Source organism: Mustela erminea, chromosome 9 (assembly GCF_009829155.1).
Source record: "Mustela erminea isolate mMusErm1 chromosome 9, mMusErm1.Pri, whole genome shotgun sequence".
Lineage (NCBI taxonomy): Eukaryota > Metazoa > Chordata > Mammalia > Carnivora > Mustelidae > Mustela > Mustela erminea.
This window is the reverse complement of record NC_045622.1, coordinates 920,202-934,085: the sequence shown is the minus strand read 5'-3', so window position 1 is coordinate 934,085 and position 13,884 is coordinate 920,202. Positions and strand designations below refer to the sequence as shown.

Sequence of the window (13,884 nt, the reverse complement as noted above, 5' to 3'; positions counted from 1 at the left end):
GTATTTGCCCATCCGTTCCCTCCTGCCTAGGGTGGGTCTAGAAAGCAGAAGGCATGCCAGAGATATCTCCTGCATCTTGTTGATGGGAAGTTAAAATGTTGGGAAACTGGAGAAGTCTCTGGAGGATTTTAGCAGCCCAAGGAAGAAGACTTTAAGATACCAACACTGACCTCTGTTAACACTTTCTCCCCGCTCCTTTGTTGTGACAACACCCCAATTTCACTTGTGGTCGCGATACATCCAACGAATGGAATACATTCTGTGCCCCTGCTGGAAGATGCGGCCAGTGTTTAATTTCTTGCCAAAATGCATACGCAGAGTATCCTGTGGGCTTCTGGAAAGACACTGAGAACTTGTTTACTCTGCCGTCCTCCTTCCTGGGGCTGTAACACAGAGTCTCCAAACGTTACAAAAAATCTTCTAGGGACGCCTGGGTGGCTCAGTTGGTTAAGCAGCTGCCTTCGGCTCAGGTCATGATCCCAGCGTCCTGGGATCGAGTCCCACATCGGGCTCCTTGCTCAGCAGGGAGCCTGCTTCTCCCTCTGCCTCTGCCTGCCATTCTGTCTGCCTGTGCTCGCTTTCTCCCCGCCCCTCTCTGATAAATAAAAAAAAAAAAAAGACTATTATAAAAAAAAAAAAAAAAAAAATCTTCTAACATGAGAAACAGGCGCCCAGAAAGAAACTTTGAAGAAATAGAGACATTTCTGGGACCAAAGCAAAATGTCAAGATACACTTAAAAATACTATACATTATCAAAAGATAGGGCATATTCTACATCCAAAAACCACTAACAAAATGCAAGAAAATAAATAAAACACTCAGAGAATTAGAAAGAACTCTTGGAAACTAAAAACACAACTGGGCTGGAAAATAATGTTGGCAGAAAGCAGTGAAAGAAATATTGGAGCACAGAGTTTCAATCAATGAGGTCCAAAAGATGTGCATTCCAGAAAAGGGAAGGGAAAATTGAGTGGGGAAAAAATTACCAAAGAAATGACGGAGGAAATTTTTCTGGAAATTTTCATAGTGAAAAGGTCTGCTTACTGCCCAGCAACATTAATGGGAGAAGAAAAAGAAAAAAAGAAAACCACAAGAGACTTCAGTATGAAATTTCAGGATAGCTGCATAAAGAGAATATTTCCAACATTTTTCAGGAGAAAAAAATGAAGAATCAGAATAAAAGACTTCCCAGCAGCAGCACTAGATTCTAGAAAACCAGTAAGAGTGCCTCTAACATCCGAAAGAAAATTTACTTTGGTACACTCTCGATCAGGTGTCAGGATAGAATAAGGGACATTCTTAGGCACAAGAAGATTGTGAAAACACTCATTTTTCTTGCACCCTTTCCAGCGCCCGCCCCCCTCTCCCTTGGCTGTCTTCAAGTGTATTGGCTCTAATTGGCCAGACCTCCCAAGGTGCATCTCTGCCGAGCTACCTGCTTCCTATGGGCTCCCTCTGCACACCTCCTGTGCCATCCACATCCTATCCATTTCCTTCTTCAGGACCCACTGGAAGCCCCGCCTAGCCGAGCCGCTGGGGCACGCCCATCAGCAGTGACCCCCTCTTTGGCTCTTCTCTGCTCTGGAATCTTCTGTGCACATTTTGCCATCCGTCTCGGTTTTGTCTGGTATTAATGTCTGTACGTGTCTGAATTTCCCAACAAGATGGGAACCACATCTCATTCACGCTTCCGTTTACGGTGACAGGCTGATAGCAGGTGCCCAGCAAACATGGGCTGTTTATCCTAGTTAATTATGGCAATCTGACTCCGGATTCAATTGTATTTTCATGATACCTTTCTAGCCAAGATATCCTGGCATTTCGTTCAAAAGAAAATTACTTTATAAACTCTCAAGAATGTCAAAGATAAGAAGAGCTCCAACTTTGCAAGGACAACAGTAACTTGGAGGCCGGCTCCCTACTATATTCAATTCAGTAAGCAACAGGGATTGTGTTTCCTCAGAAACTGCAGATCATGATTGCAAAATCAAGTTAACCTAAGGGGAAAGGGCTTATCCTGACACACTTCATGGCAAATGTCCTTTTCTGGTATTAATTAAAAGACAATACAAGCCAAGTCATGCCACGTCTTACTCTTGTTTTCTAAATTCCGTGGAAACACAAACAGGCTTCGGCAGAAAGGAGAGAGGAATGAAGAGCCTTCTGCTTCAATGTTTGCTCCTTGTAACGTTTTCTTCTGCATTTCCTATAGACCGAAACATGGACACCGGCGAGAACGCGCGGCTGGTGCAGGTATGTGTCTCAATATATGGTAATAAAGGCTATCGATAAAAAATTAATTTTCTTGGTTGCCTTGGAACTTAAGAAGACAGCAAATTCCTGCAAAAGATTGTGGTACTTTCCCCTAACTCAAGGACACCAAGTAGCCGTGTGTGGGGCGGAACCTGGGGGTGTGAAAGGAAAGGAGATTTGCTGCCACTTCAAGCCATGGGTCCCGGCGGAGACCGAGCGGGGAGAAAGGGAACAGCCCTGGGAGAAATGGGGTCTCTCCACAGAAATATCATACCAGCTAGGGAAACCCAACTCCAGCTCTAGATCCTTACCCCTCCATGCGTCGGAAATACTTGGCCTTGGAGATTCCCTCTAAAAATCAGTCCAGTCCATTTGCCATATTTGGCTAAATTAACCACATCTGCAAAAAGAACAACCACGGATCTCTTCTAGAATTTGTTTCAAGGGAACACCCAAATGCAGGGGTGTGCAATCATTTAACACATGGAATCCGCCAATGGTCCTCCCTGCAGGCGTGGAGTGGTGTGGGCTGCGTGGCCGGGTAACCCCCGTCCCACGGGCTCAGCCACGCGTGGGGAGCTGGAAAGACAGGCTGTCTCTGCTCCCTCCTTTCTCCTCCCCTCCCCCTCCTTCCTTCCCCTCACTCCTCACGTCTTTCTTCCCACCCACTGCCAAAAAGGATTTTGGGTGATTTTGTTTTATCCAGAGATACAGATGTGCCGTCCTGTAGTGTGTGTCCTACTTTATTTTTTCTCTCTCTTGGATCAGGCATATCTCAACCAGTTCTACTCTCTTGAAATAGAAGGGAGTCCTCTTGTCCAAAGCAAGAACGGGAGTCTCTTAGATGGCAAGATTCGGGAAATGCAAGCATTTTTTGGACTGACGGTGACTGGACAACTCGACTCACGCACCCTGGAGATGATGAGGACACCGAGGTGCGGAGTGCCAGATGTGGGTCAGTACGGTTACACCCTTCCAGGATGGGGAAGACACAACCTCACATACAGGTAACACCTGCGCGTACTGTCTCCCCCGCAGCGCCCCGGTCCAGAACTACAGGACTGTAACATTTACTTTACCGAGCGCTTCCTAGGTCACTGATCTCATTTGCTCCCTCCTCCCTGCGACGCTGGGATGTCGGCAGCCCTGCCGGGACCACCTGAAACAGACACTGACAGAGGTTATCGAAGCACCCCCCAGTCTTCCCAGCAGACTGGCTCTGGCAGTTCGCTTCACTCTCCCGCCTGGGCCACTCGCATACACGCTCAGCACCAGGAGCGCAACCGGCGGCCGACGCGGCCGACGCGACGGCTCGAGCGGAGAAGACGGGAAGAGCCTGGGATTCAGCCAGTTCATGTTAGAGATGCCTCGGGCTAGCGTCGTCAACCCTCAAGTGGAGCCCGGGTGGAGCGGGGAGTCCACCCCGGGCGGGGCGGGGAGAGGGGGCCGGCTCACTGGCAGAAAGAGGGTGGGGTGTGCTTCCCACCCGAGTCGGTGGCCGGGACTGTGGCTCTCAAGCCCTCCTGCGGGCCTCGAAGAACACGTCTCCTAGCTCTTCCTTCACTGTGTTGAGTCTTAGGATTTAAAATAATCATAGCTCTAGCAAGACAGGGAATGGAAGCCAGAGGGAAGTCTTTTCCCGAGTAACTGAGTCTTTCAAGCTCTCAAGGGAGACTCTTTGCATATGACGGGAGCATGAGATTGATGCCCTCGAGCTGCCGAGAACGCAGATCTCCGCTCGTGCACCGCAAGCCCACCCCGGAGAGGGGCGCTCCCCCGTCAGGATGTGATCTCAGGGAAGTCACAGAACCTCTCTGAGCCTCGTTTGTTGACGTCTTGACAGGATCGGGTCACAGAGCATATGGAAAACTTTGTTCAAATACTAACACAAGAGCGGCACGACACTATCAGTGATCGCTGTGTATAATTTATAAGAAACGATTGTTTTGTCTTTGTGTGTCTACATGCATGTGCTGTCGCCGACGCATCTGTTTCTGTAATTTTTGAAGAATCGTCAACTACACTCCAGATATGGCCCAGGCAGATGTGGACGAGGCCATCCGGAGCGGCCTTGAGGTGTGGAGCCGAGTGACTCCGCTGACGTTCACCAAGACTTTCAAGGGGGTTGCGGACATCATGATTGCCTTTAGGACCCGAGGTAAGGTTTCCGGCAGAGGGAAAAGTCTGGCTTTTTCCATCTCAGGAGATTTGGACAGGCTGACCTTTCTCCCCCTGTGACCTGTGTCTCAGTGCATGGCCGGTGCCCTCGTTATTTTGATGGCCCCCTGGGAGTCCTCGGACATGCCTTTCCTCCAGGTCTGGGTCTGGGTGGAGACACTCACTTCGATGAGGACGAAAACTGGACCAAGGATGGAGCAGGTGAGCCCAGTTCTCTTCGTGAGCAGAATCTTGTTCTAAAGAATCCCTGAAATGGCTTCACGATTAGTTGCTTTTTACTTCCCAGTTGCCCCACAGTTTCCATATTCACTGATGGACGTTTCAGTATCTATTAGATAACGGTGCTCTTCATGTCAGGGCCTTACCCGCACAGTGTCCTCGTGAAGATGCTAATCCTTTCCGGATCCGGGCCTTCTCTGCGTGGTCACACACGCATGCACACGCTCACAGCGCCTGAAGGTCTGCCCTGTGCCTGGAACCATGAAAGACCCTGGAGTTGTGCTAGACCGACCACAGAGTTATACTAGACCACAGAGTTGTACTAGACCAGGCCTTCACAGGTTCATGACCTTGTGTGCTGCGAGGCCCGGACCGGCACCCTACAAGTCAGCATGGACTGTGTGTTGTAGCAAGGGTAGAAGTCCTAGGGGCTGGGATTCTGAGATCGTGACTGAAGGATGGTGTGTGGGCTCGCGGTGCCTGGAAGGTCGATTCAGAGGCATGAACTTCCTCTTCTAACACTTGCCCACCTGCTGAGGAATTGGACCCCAAACCTTACTCAACCCATTAGACCAAATGAGTTGATTTTATTTCATTTCCTAGAAAATAGGACATTTTCTACTACTTCTCAAACGAGAAACAAAACTTTACTACAGTAAAAATATGTGTATCCCACAAGGGAGCCGGCTCCGGATACTCTGGGTTCTCCCCATTTCGTTTTCTGTCATTGACAATAGTTGCCTTGGGTCTGGGGTCTGGTTTCCAGGGTCCCAGGAAAGCAGAGGCTACGGCTCTCCTGATGTGTGGTCTCTCCAATCACACAGTTCAGTCCTGAACAAGTAAGTCCAGACAGTCTGTGAGCTGTTCCATAGTTTCTGCAAGCCAGTACATGATAGATGTTCCACAGTTTCGGTAAACGAAGTCAATCAGAAATCCTTTACCAGACAGCCGCCTTGAGCCAGCTCTGCGCTAGAGCTGGAGTACACAACCCACCCTGACCTTCAGGGGTTTACAGCCTAGGGCACACGCAGTCTCAAGCAGCATTTAAATCAGCGTGACCCACCCCGGGATAAAGGAAACGATAGTAAAGTGGTAGGAGCAGGGGGAAGAAATGGGAACGGGAACACAGGTCAAGGGAGGACGTGACGGCAGACCTGAGCAGGAGGCTAAGCAGGCACCCGGCCGGAGAGCACTCCTGAAAGCGCAGCCTGACCGACTCAAGCAGCAGGATTGTGGCGGAAACGGTGAATAGGGTTCAGACCACGCAGCCTCTGAAAAGCCAGCATAAAGGATTGAAAGTCATGAGATGACTTGAGTTTGAATTATCTTTTCAAAGAGTCCCTTGTCCCATCTTGTCCAAACGCACACCCAGCAACACGGTGAGCCAGATGAGAGGTACCAGTCGAGGCCAGAGCACAGAACCCAAAGGACCGTTAAATAATCCCTGGTCATTCTGTGCTCGTTTGTGCCGGCATCATCGGACAAGGCTCCATCAAAAAAGGCTCGGCCTTTTCTTTAGGGTCCATAGGCTGAATTGCAAGTCTAAGGACAGTCTTTTATGGTTCGAACCTTACAGGCTAGTGGGAGAGACAGGGAAAAGGCCAGTTTCGCCTGCATGCAGAGCCTTCCAGTATGGGTGTGTAGGAGCATATCCAAGCATTCTTTCATCCAAATAAACCCTTGGACATCCAGCCACCCTTATGAAGTGCCCACTACTGACAGGTTAGCAGTCACCGGAGAGAAACGGTGGCTAAGACGCAGTCCCTGAAAAGACGCACAACTTCCTGAAAGTGGTCAGTGCAGTCCCTCACGTGCTATGGCAGAATTCCACACCGAGTCTGTGGAAACGCAGAAAGGTGCCTCTAACTCAGCCAGGAGAGGAGGGCTGCCTACGAGAAGCCTCGCGCACGAGCTGATGCTAAAGGGATTTCCTGAGTGACAAGTGAGACAGCTCGGCACACGGGGCAGGAGAGATGATGTCCTGGGTAGAGGGGATGGAGGCAGGAAGACAGAGAGATTAGAAGGGATGTGGCACGGGTGAGAGATGAAAATGATTGCATATGGTTAGCTCGTGAAATATGAAAACAAAGTATGAGCCTGATACAAAGGCAGGGACTAGATCGTGGAGGGCGATGGCGAGGACTTGATCCTACAGCAGGGGGGACTTCCACAGGATACAAGTAGGATAAAAGTGATCAGACACACAGTATAACCCAGCAACAACCCTAAACTGGTGGCTTCTACTTTTTTATTTTCTGTAGTAATATCTGCTTCTCACACACCTGTTTCCTGCCATCTTGTTCTTGATCATGGTTCTCCATGGTATGACTAGTGTTGAAATACTTCCAGATAAATGTTGGCACATGGACCAATTATCCACTCTATGACCAGCCTTTCCTTCTCTCCACTTGGTTACTTCTTAACCTCAGATGCAACCATTCTCCTTTTGATGGACCCATATACCCATGTCTTTCCTATTTTTGTTAAGGATTCAGCTTGTTCCTTGTGGCTGCCCATGAATTTGGCCATGCACTGGGACTCTCTCACTCCAACGATCGAACAGCTTTGATGTTTCCAAATTACGTCTCCCTGGACCCTAACAAGTACCCGCTTTCTCAGGACGATATCAATGGGATCCAGTCCATCTACGGTGAGCAACCTCAGAAATCAGAATATAGGTGAACTCAGTAGGAAGATTTCCAGAAAGGAAGTGAAAAAATCACTTCTTGAAATATCACCATGAAGAAAACACCCACTTGGGTAAGATCCTTCTCTAGGTATTTCCACATGCCTTCTGAATTCACGGTGCCCTTTCTTTTCTCATCAAAGGGAGTCTGCCTAAGACATCTGCTAAGCCAAAGGAGGCCACCATACCCCATGCCTGTGACCCTTATTTGACTTTTGACGCTATCACCACCTTCCGCAGAGAAGTAATGTTCTTTAAAGGCAGGTAAACCCATTCCCTTAAATACCTCAACTTCCTGTGAATATTTTATTTTCAAAAGATTTGGAGGTAAATAGAGAGGAAATCACAGAGATGGGGGAGAATGTGTTCCTTTTCCTTTTCATTTTATAACTGTCCATACTCTGTGGAATACTTTACTATGTGTATTTATCTCTTGCTTGTTTGATAAATTAATTTTTAAGAGTTGTTAAGCAAATTTTTAATTGCCCTTGTATAAGAAGGTGAAGTAGGATCATTTTCAGTGACCTCTTCACTAAAACCGTACACCCATCCCAGTGGTGCGGGAGCTGACCATTTCAGGAGCCAATTTCATTTCCGGAGCCAATGGTTAAAGTTGGGGGAGGATTGCAAACCACTTCGCATCACTTCTGTAGCCTGGAACTGGCCCTGGTTGGGGCATTTGCACCCTGGAAAGCAGCAGATGATAAAAGTTAGGTCTTTTTTCCAGCGAGAGCGCCAGCTGGGAAACAGCTAGATGAGCAGACCGTTCCTTCATGGGGCAGCAGGGACGCGGTCGCTGGGGTGGGAGCACTCCTCTCTCCCCGTGGACAGCTCACTGGGCTGCAGTGGCGACGTGGCCCATCGGCTGTGTGTACCATGACTGCGTTTTCAGAACTCACTATTGGGACACAGACCCATCTCACAAGCACAGGGGCACAAGGAGAGAATATTTGAAATCAGTCCCCTTCTGCCCACAGCGAGACAGCCTTTGGATGCCATGCTCTGCGCCGTGAGGGCTGAGGCCGCTTGGCCGGGACGTCAGAGAGGGGCAGCCCAGGGCGGGAAGGGCTCGTCGGTCTTGCTCATAGACTCAGAACTTTACTGCCCGAGGGGAACATCTGAGGAAATCTCTTACTGCGCGATGCTCACAAGTCTTCATTCTAGCGAACGTCAGACTGAAAGCTTCTTCTGAGATGCTCGCTGTTGCCTTGGAACTTTGAGCATCGCTGATTTGGCAAAAACGAGGCTCCTGAGCACTGAGCACTGAGATTTCTGAGCGGGTTTCTACTCTCGGTTCCCAGGAGAGTGAGCTCACAGGCGTGTCTTGACCTGGGTAATGACAGAGGAGCCGTGAACTCACAACCACCACATTGGCTGAGGAGAAGTGTGTGCATGCTCTAAATGATTTGAGGGGAATCTAATGAATTCAGTAAAAGAGAAGCCTAGATTACAGTGTTTCCACCGCAATATATGCTGTTTGTGTAAAGTGCTTTTTTGTTGTTGTTTTTTAACACAGGCATGTGTGGCGAATTTACTACGATATTGCGGACGTTGAATTTGAACGGATCTCTTCGTTTTGGCCCTCCCTGCCGGCAGATATTCAAGCTGCATATGAGAGCCCCAACGATAAGATTCTAGTGTTTAAAGGTAACTTTGCCCATCACGCTTTCTCTTCTGTCTGTGGATACGTGAACCGGTCAGTGGGTGTTTGGGGCAAGGAACACAAAATGCATGCGTGAGGCAAATGGAGAGTTCTTCGGCCGTGGGTTCCTATCAGAAAGAAAAACTATCCAGGGTTCTCTGTGGCTGTGAAAACGAACATTGTCCCAACTACACCGCAGCTAAAAGAAGCCTGTGTGGTAAGAACTAAAATAACGATCTTTTTTCTGCCAAATAAAGGGAACCCATCCCTCTTTTATATCTCTTTTTTACTAGGATTATCAGATTCGGCAAATAAAAATACAAGACACCTTGAATTTCAGATAAAACACACAATTTTTTATTTTATGAGCAGGACCCTTGTAATATTTGAATATACTTATAGTAGAAGTCAGCCAGTGTTCATTTGAAATTCAAATTTGCCTGGAATCTTACATTTTTCAGTGCTGTTTTTATATGGATTTCATCAGATTACTTGCCTTTGCGAAGAGCCGAGGGCTGGAATCTAGGAGAATGTGTACAAACGAAGCTCACTGGGTTGTCCGAGTCAGAGACATCGCCAGGCGGCACACTAGTGAGCGCGTTGCCTGGCGGTCGGCGTGTGTCGCGCGTGGGCTCGGGATGATAAAGGCAGCTGAAGAAGGCAGGAAGAACAAGCGGGACAGGAGATGGCAGAACCCCGAGAAATGAGGCATCTAGTTATGTTCGAGTTTCGTAGGACACCTGTTTTTCCCTCTAGGTAGCCGATGAGAAGATAATCACGTTCTCTCTTCCTAGATGACAGCTTCTGGGTGATCAGAGGATACGCTGTCTTGCCAGATTACCCCAAACCCATCCATACGCTCGGCTTTCCAAGACACGTGAAGAAAATTGACGCGGCTGTCTGCGACCACAGCACCAGAAAAACCTACTTCTTTGTGGGCATTTGGTGCTGGAGGTAAGTGTGCAGACAGTCGACCTCTTCGTTTTATTCTGCGGAAAACACCCACACACCATCACTTTAACATGGGCAGAAATAAAACTCACCTGTAGTCCTCTAAAATCATTTATGTTCAAGCCCACCCCGGGTAGATGGCATTCACCAAACAAAAGAATGTTTCAGGGAGTCCAAAGCCTTTCTCAACATAAAAAATAATAATAATAAAATAAAATAAAGATAAAAAAAAAAAACAGGTGATGCCAACCAAATTGCTGATAATACAAACATACCCTGTCAAAATCTAGGAAAGCTGCAAGCTGAGCCTTACTTTGTGTTTTTTTTTTTTAATTGCAACATACTTATGATACAGTGTCATGTTGGTTTCTGGTACAACACAGCGATTCGACACTTCCCCTCATCGCCCGGTGCTCGTCACGACAGGTGCCCGCCTTCCTCTCCTTCCCGTTTCCGTGTCCCCCGCCCGCCTCCCCTCTGGTGACCAGCCGTGTGATCTCTGTAGTGCAGACTCTGTTTTGTGAGCCCGCGTTCTGATTTAATAGCATCAGTCTGATGAAGGACGTGGCTTGTTTCCACTCCTCACTTTTTCTTTTCAAGACACGACAAGTGATTCAGCCACACACAATCTTTGACATGTTTTTCATCATTGATGGAATTAGTTTTCCTCTACCGGGGCTGTTGCTTCTCCACATCCCCCTTTGACTCCGACTGGGGCAGTGGAAGGATTAAGCTCCCCAGAGCAAAGATCCCCTGGGAACGTTTCCAATCCCTGCTCGCAGGTATGACGAAGTGACCCAGAACATGGACAGAGGGTACCCACGGAGGGTGGTGAAGCTCTTCCCAGGAATTGGGCTCCGAGTCGATGCTGCTTTCCAGCATAAAGGTGAGCATCACTGCCTAAACCTGTGGGTGCTCAAGAGACCTCAGTGGCGGGGAGAGAACATAGACAGAAGTGAAAATGCTTCCATTTTCCTTGGTTGGGTTTTTTGGTTTTTTGTTTTTTGGTTTTTTTGAGGTTGGCACTATTTTTTTTTTTAATATGTTCAGTTAGCCGACATACAGTGCATCATTAGTTTTTGAGTAGCATTCACTGATTCATTAGTTGCATATAACTTTTAATGTGATTTTACTCTTCTCGGGTACCTATAATAATAAACTCCACCCAGGCTGGCGTTCTCACAAACCTGATTAGTGAGCTCTAATTCTAAGTTCTGTTATACTATTTCAAATCTCTGCAAAAGGTACCAAGATTAATTTTACTTATCATAGATCTAAGATAGCCCCTGAAACATACCCTCTGAAGAGTTGTTTTTGGTTTTGTTTTTGTTTTTCTAAGAATTTCTTTGTCAGAGACAGAGAGAAAGAGAACACAAGCAGGGGAACAGTAGAGGTGGAGGAGGAAGCAGGCTCCCCGCTGAGCAAGGCATCCAGTGCAGGACTCGATCCCAGGGCCCTGGGATCATGACCTGAGCTGAAGGCAGACGCTTAATGACTGAGCCCCCCAGGCATCCCGCACACCCCTGGAGAGTTTTAAGTGTGAGAAATGACTAAGGACACGAACTGGACAGTGACTGTCGAACTAGCATGTGTGTAGTTAATGTGTGCACTTGGGGGGTGCATGGGAAATGACTAATCCTTCAGAGTTTTTGAGGTGGATGTAGGACTGTGGGTAAGAAGCAGAAGTCTACAGCTTTAGAAGCACCCTGGTGCTCAGAACGCTACGATGGCCTCGGACTTAGACCATGGATAACCCCCTAGAACATGGGGTAAACAGAGCCTAAAAAGTTTCCTGAATGACACCACCATTTATTGCAGTGAAATCTCACACAAACCTTAACACCTAAAACAGAGCAGAACAACTGGAGGAAAATGAGGATATAGGGCCAAGGCCAAACCCACAGGGGCCTTCTCCTCCCTCTTTGCTAAGACACTGTTCTGAAACCTAGTATGAGAACCTCTGGCGTGAACCACAGTCTGGCGAGACAAGGGGTAAGCCCCTTGACATTCATGTTCAGACCTTGGCTTCTTCCTTGGGGAAATAAAACTAACAATATTTCTCATGTGACAATAGTAAAGTAAAATGGATCTCAGTAATACACGGGTTCCTTTTCTCTCCATAGTGTGCAATTATTTTTTTCTATATATGCCTATAGTCAACAAGTGTGGAGCCGTCACAGAGTTGCACGAGATAACTAGTGATATTCTCTCTCTCTAGGGTTCTTCTATTTCTTCCGTGGATCAAAGCAATTTGAATATGACCCCAAGGCAAAGAACATCACCAGAATAATGAAAATCAATTCCTGGTTTCGGTGTAAAGAACCATTAAACGCGTCATCCAATGTTAGTATCAGTGAGGAAGAAGTCCGTTCAGGAGGAGTAGAGATGTTTTATCATAAGAATTCGTACTTGCTTATTCTCAGCTTTGTTCATGTGCTGAAAAAAATCTGTAGTTATCAATAAATTCATAGACCTAAAATAAACCACCAGAGGTCTTTTAATCTGAACTCTGCTTCAAAGTGGAGTAGAGCTGTTCTGTCACCCACGTTGCCGGTCCTGACTCTGGGTATCTGTTGGACAAAGATCCCGTGGGTATCCTGAGCTGCCTGATGCTTTTTACAGGAAGTTGTGATGTGTCAAACTCTCACTGTACTTTAATCCCATTTTATGCTTTGTGAACCTGAAGAGGTGAGCGTGTCTTATAACTGAATACTGCAGACGTTATTAAACCAATCTTCAGCACCTATTTTGTCTGGACCTGAGCAGTTAGAGGCCCTACAAACTGAACCCTCCTCCCCACCCCTATTCTGAACCCACCGAGAAATAGCGCTCAGTTCGGACAGCAAAACGCTACCTTTTTTACTGATAAAACTTACATTAGTGAATGTACCTATGGACAAGCTAGGTTCCTAATATCAGATTCTAGAATAAGAGGTACTTGCACACAAGTCGTGGGGAGAACTGGAAAGAAGCAGGTGTCCACAAGAAGGTGAGCCTTCTACAGGTTGCTTGGAGCCCAGAGAGAAAGAAAGAGGACAGAGCTGCGTGTGCCACATTTCTGTTCCTGAATTCACCATCAAGTAAGTTATTCTACCTGCCAAAGGGAAGAGAGAGCCTAGAGAGATACTAAAGTTCTTACATGACAGGTGGTCCCCCAACACTTAGGAAACCAGTAGGAGAAGGAAAGTAGTGTTCCCTCCACCCTCCCAAGCATAAGCCAGTGCATTTAACCATTTCTTAGAGAGTTTAAAATCAGATTTTACACACAGTGATCTCGTATACAAGAAATGTATACTTTTCTTCCCCGTGTTTGAAATATTGGGTTTCACCTGAGCTGAAACCCATAGATGGGAAGTTCCTGTCCTCTTTGTTATACCAAGTCCTTGCTGAATGTCTAAATTCTTAATGGTTAGATTTTACCTTTCCACCCTTACAGCTAAAAGCTTGGTTAAGCTCTTCATGACTTTTCTGACCCAGAAGAGGGGAGTTGTCAGTTGAACTTGATTCTGATGCAGTGATAGATTGAGCAGGTGTCAGCTAATAGAAAATATGCATAGAAAAATCTTGGGAATTCCTACAGTCGCATTCCCTACCTTGAGTTCATTGTTCCCAGATTCCTTTAGAAAGGGATTTAGGAAAGAGTTATTGCATATTTGAAATAGAAAGTAAACTTTAAAGAGTACAGCTTAATACTTACAATACAGTAGATACTAGGTCAGTCGTGTAAAAAATAGTGTTGGAATAATCAAATGTTTATACATACACAAAAACAGAACCTTGATCCCTACCTCACATGGTTTACAAAAATTAATTCAAAAGGAGCCATAGACCTGTAGTAGAAGAATCAAAAGTACAAAACTTTGAGAAGAAAATATTTAAAAATTTCTGTGGTCTTAAGCAGAGATTTTTGAGATAGGACGTAAAAAGCTTGAACCATAGAAGAAAACCCTGATG

The 13,884-nt window shown here is 46.8% G+C and overlaps 1 protein-coding gene across 2 annotated transcripts; it reads left to right on the top strand.

Moving 5' to 3' along the window:
• Positions 1 to 658: 658 nt before the first annotated feature.
• Positions 659 to 12,416, top strand: MMP27 (matrix metallopeptidase 27). Of its 2 annotated transcripts, none has more exons than XM_032358207.1 (10): positions 659 to 2,254; positions 3,057 to 3,261; positions 4,264 to 4,412; positions 4,505 to 4,633; positions 7,140 to 7,301; positions 7,481 to 7,601; positions 8,854 to 8,984; positions 9,774 to 9,933; positions 10,713 to 10,816; positions 12,149 to 12,416. In XM_032358207.1, the coding sequence occupies exons 1-10, from the start codon at positions 2,173 to 2,175 to the stop codon at positions 12,391 to 12,393; spliced, it is 1,488 nt and encodes a 495-aa protein (XP_032214098.1). In that variant the 5' UTR covers positions 659 to 2,172; the 3' UTR covers positions 12,394 to 12,416. The 2 variants fall into 2 exon arrangements, with proteins under 2 accessions (XP_032214098.1, XP_032214096.1); XM_032358205.1 differs by having other exon boundaries at positions 3,023 to 3,261.
• The last annotated feature ends 1,468 nt before the right edge of the window (positions 12,417 to 13,884 follow it).

What these genes read in the sequence shown, in the direction of transcription:
- MMP27 (XM_032358205.1), top strand. Translation starts at nt 2,153, where the DNA reads ATGAAGAGCCTTCTGCTTCAATGTTTGCTCCTTGTAACGTTTTCTTCT. An exon ending in TGGGATCCAGTCCATCTACG is followed by an intron (nt 7,302 to 7,480) that starts GTGAGCAACCTC and finishes TTCTCATCAAAG; the next exon opens with GGAGTCTGCCTAAGACATCT. An exon ending in GTAATGTTCTTTAAAGGCAG is followed by an intron (nt 7,602 to 8,853) that starts GTAAACCCATTC and finishes TTTTTAACACAG; the next exon opens with GCATGTGTGGCGAATTTACT.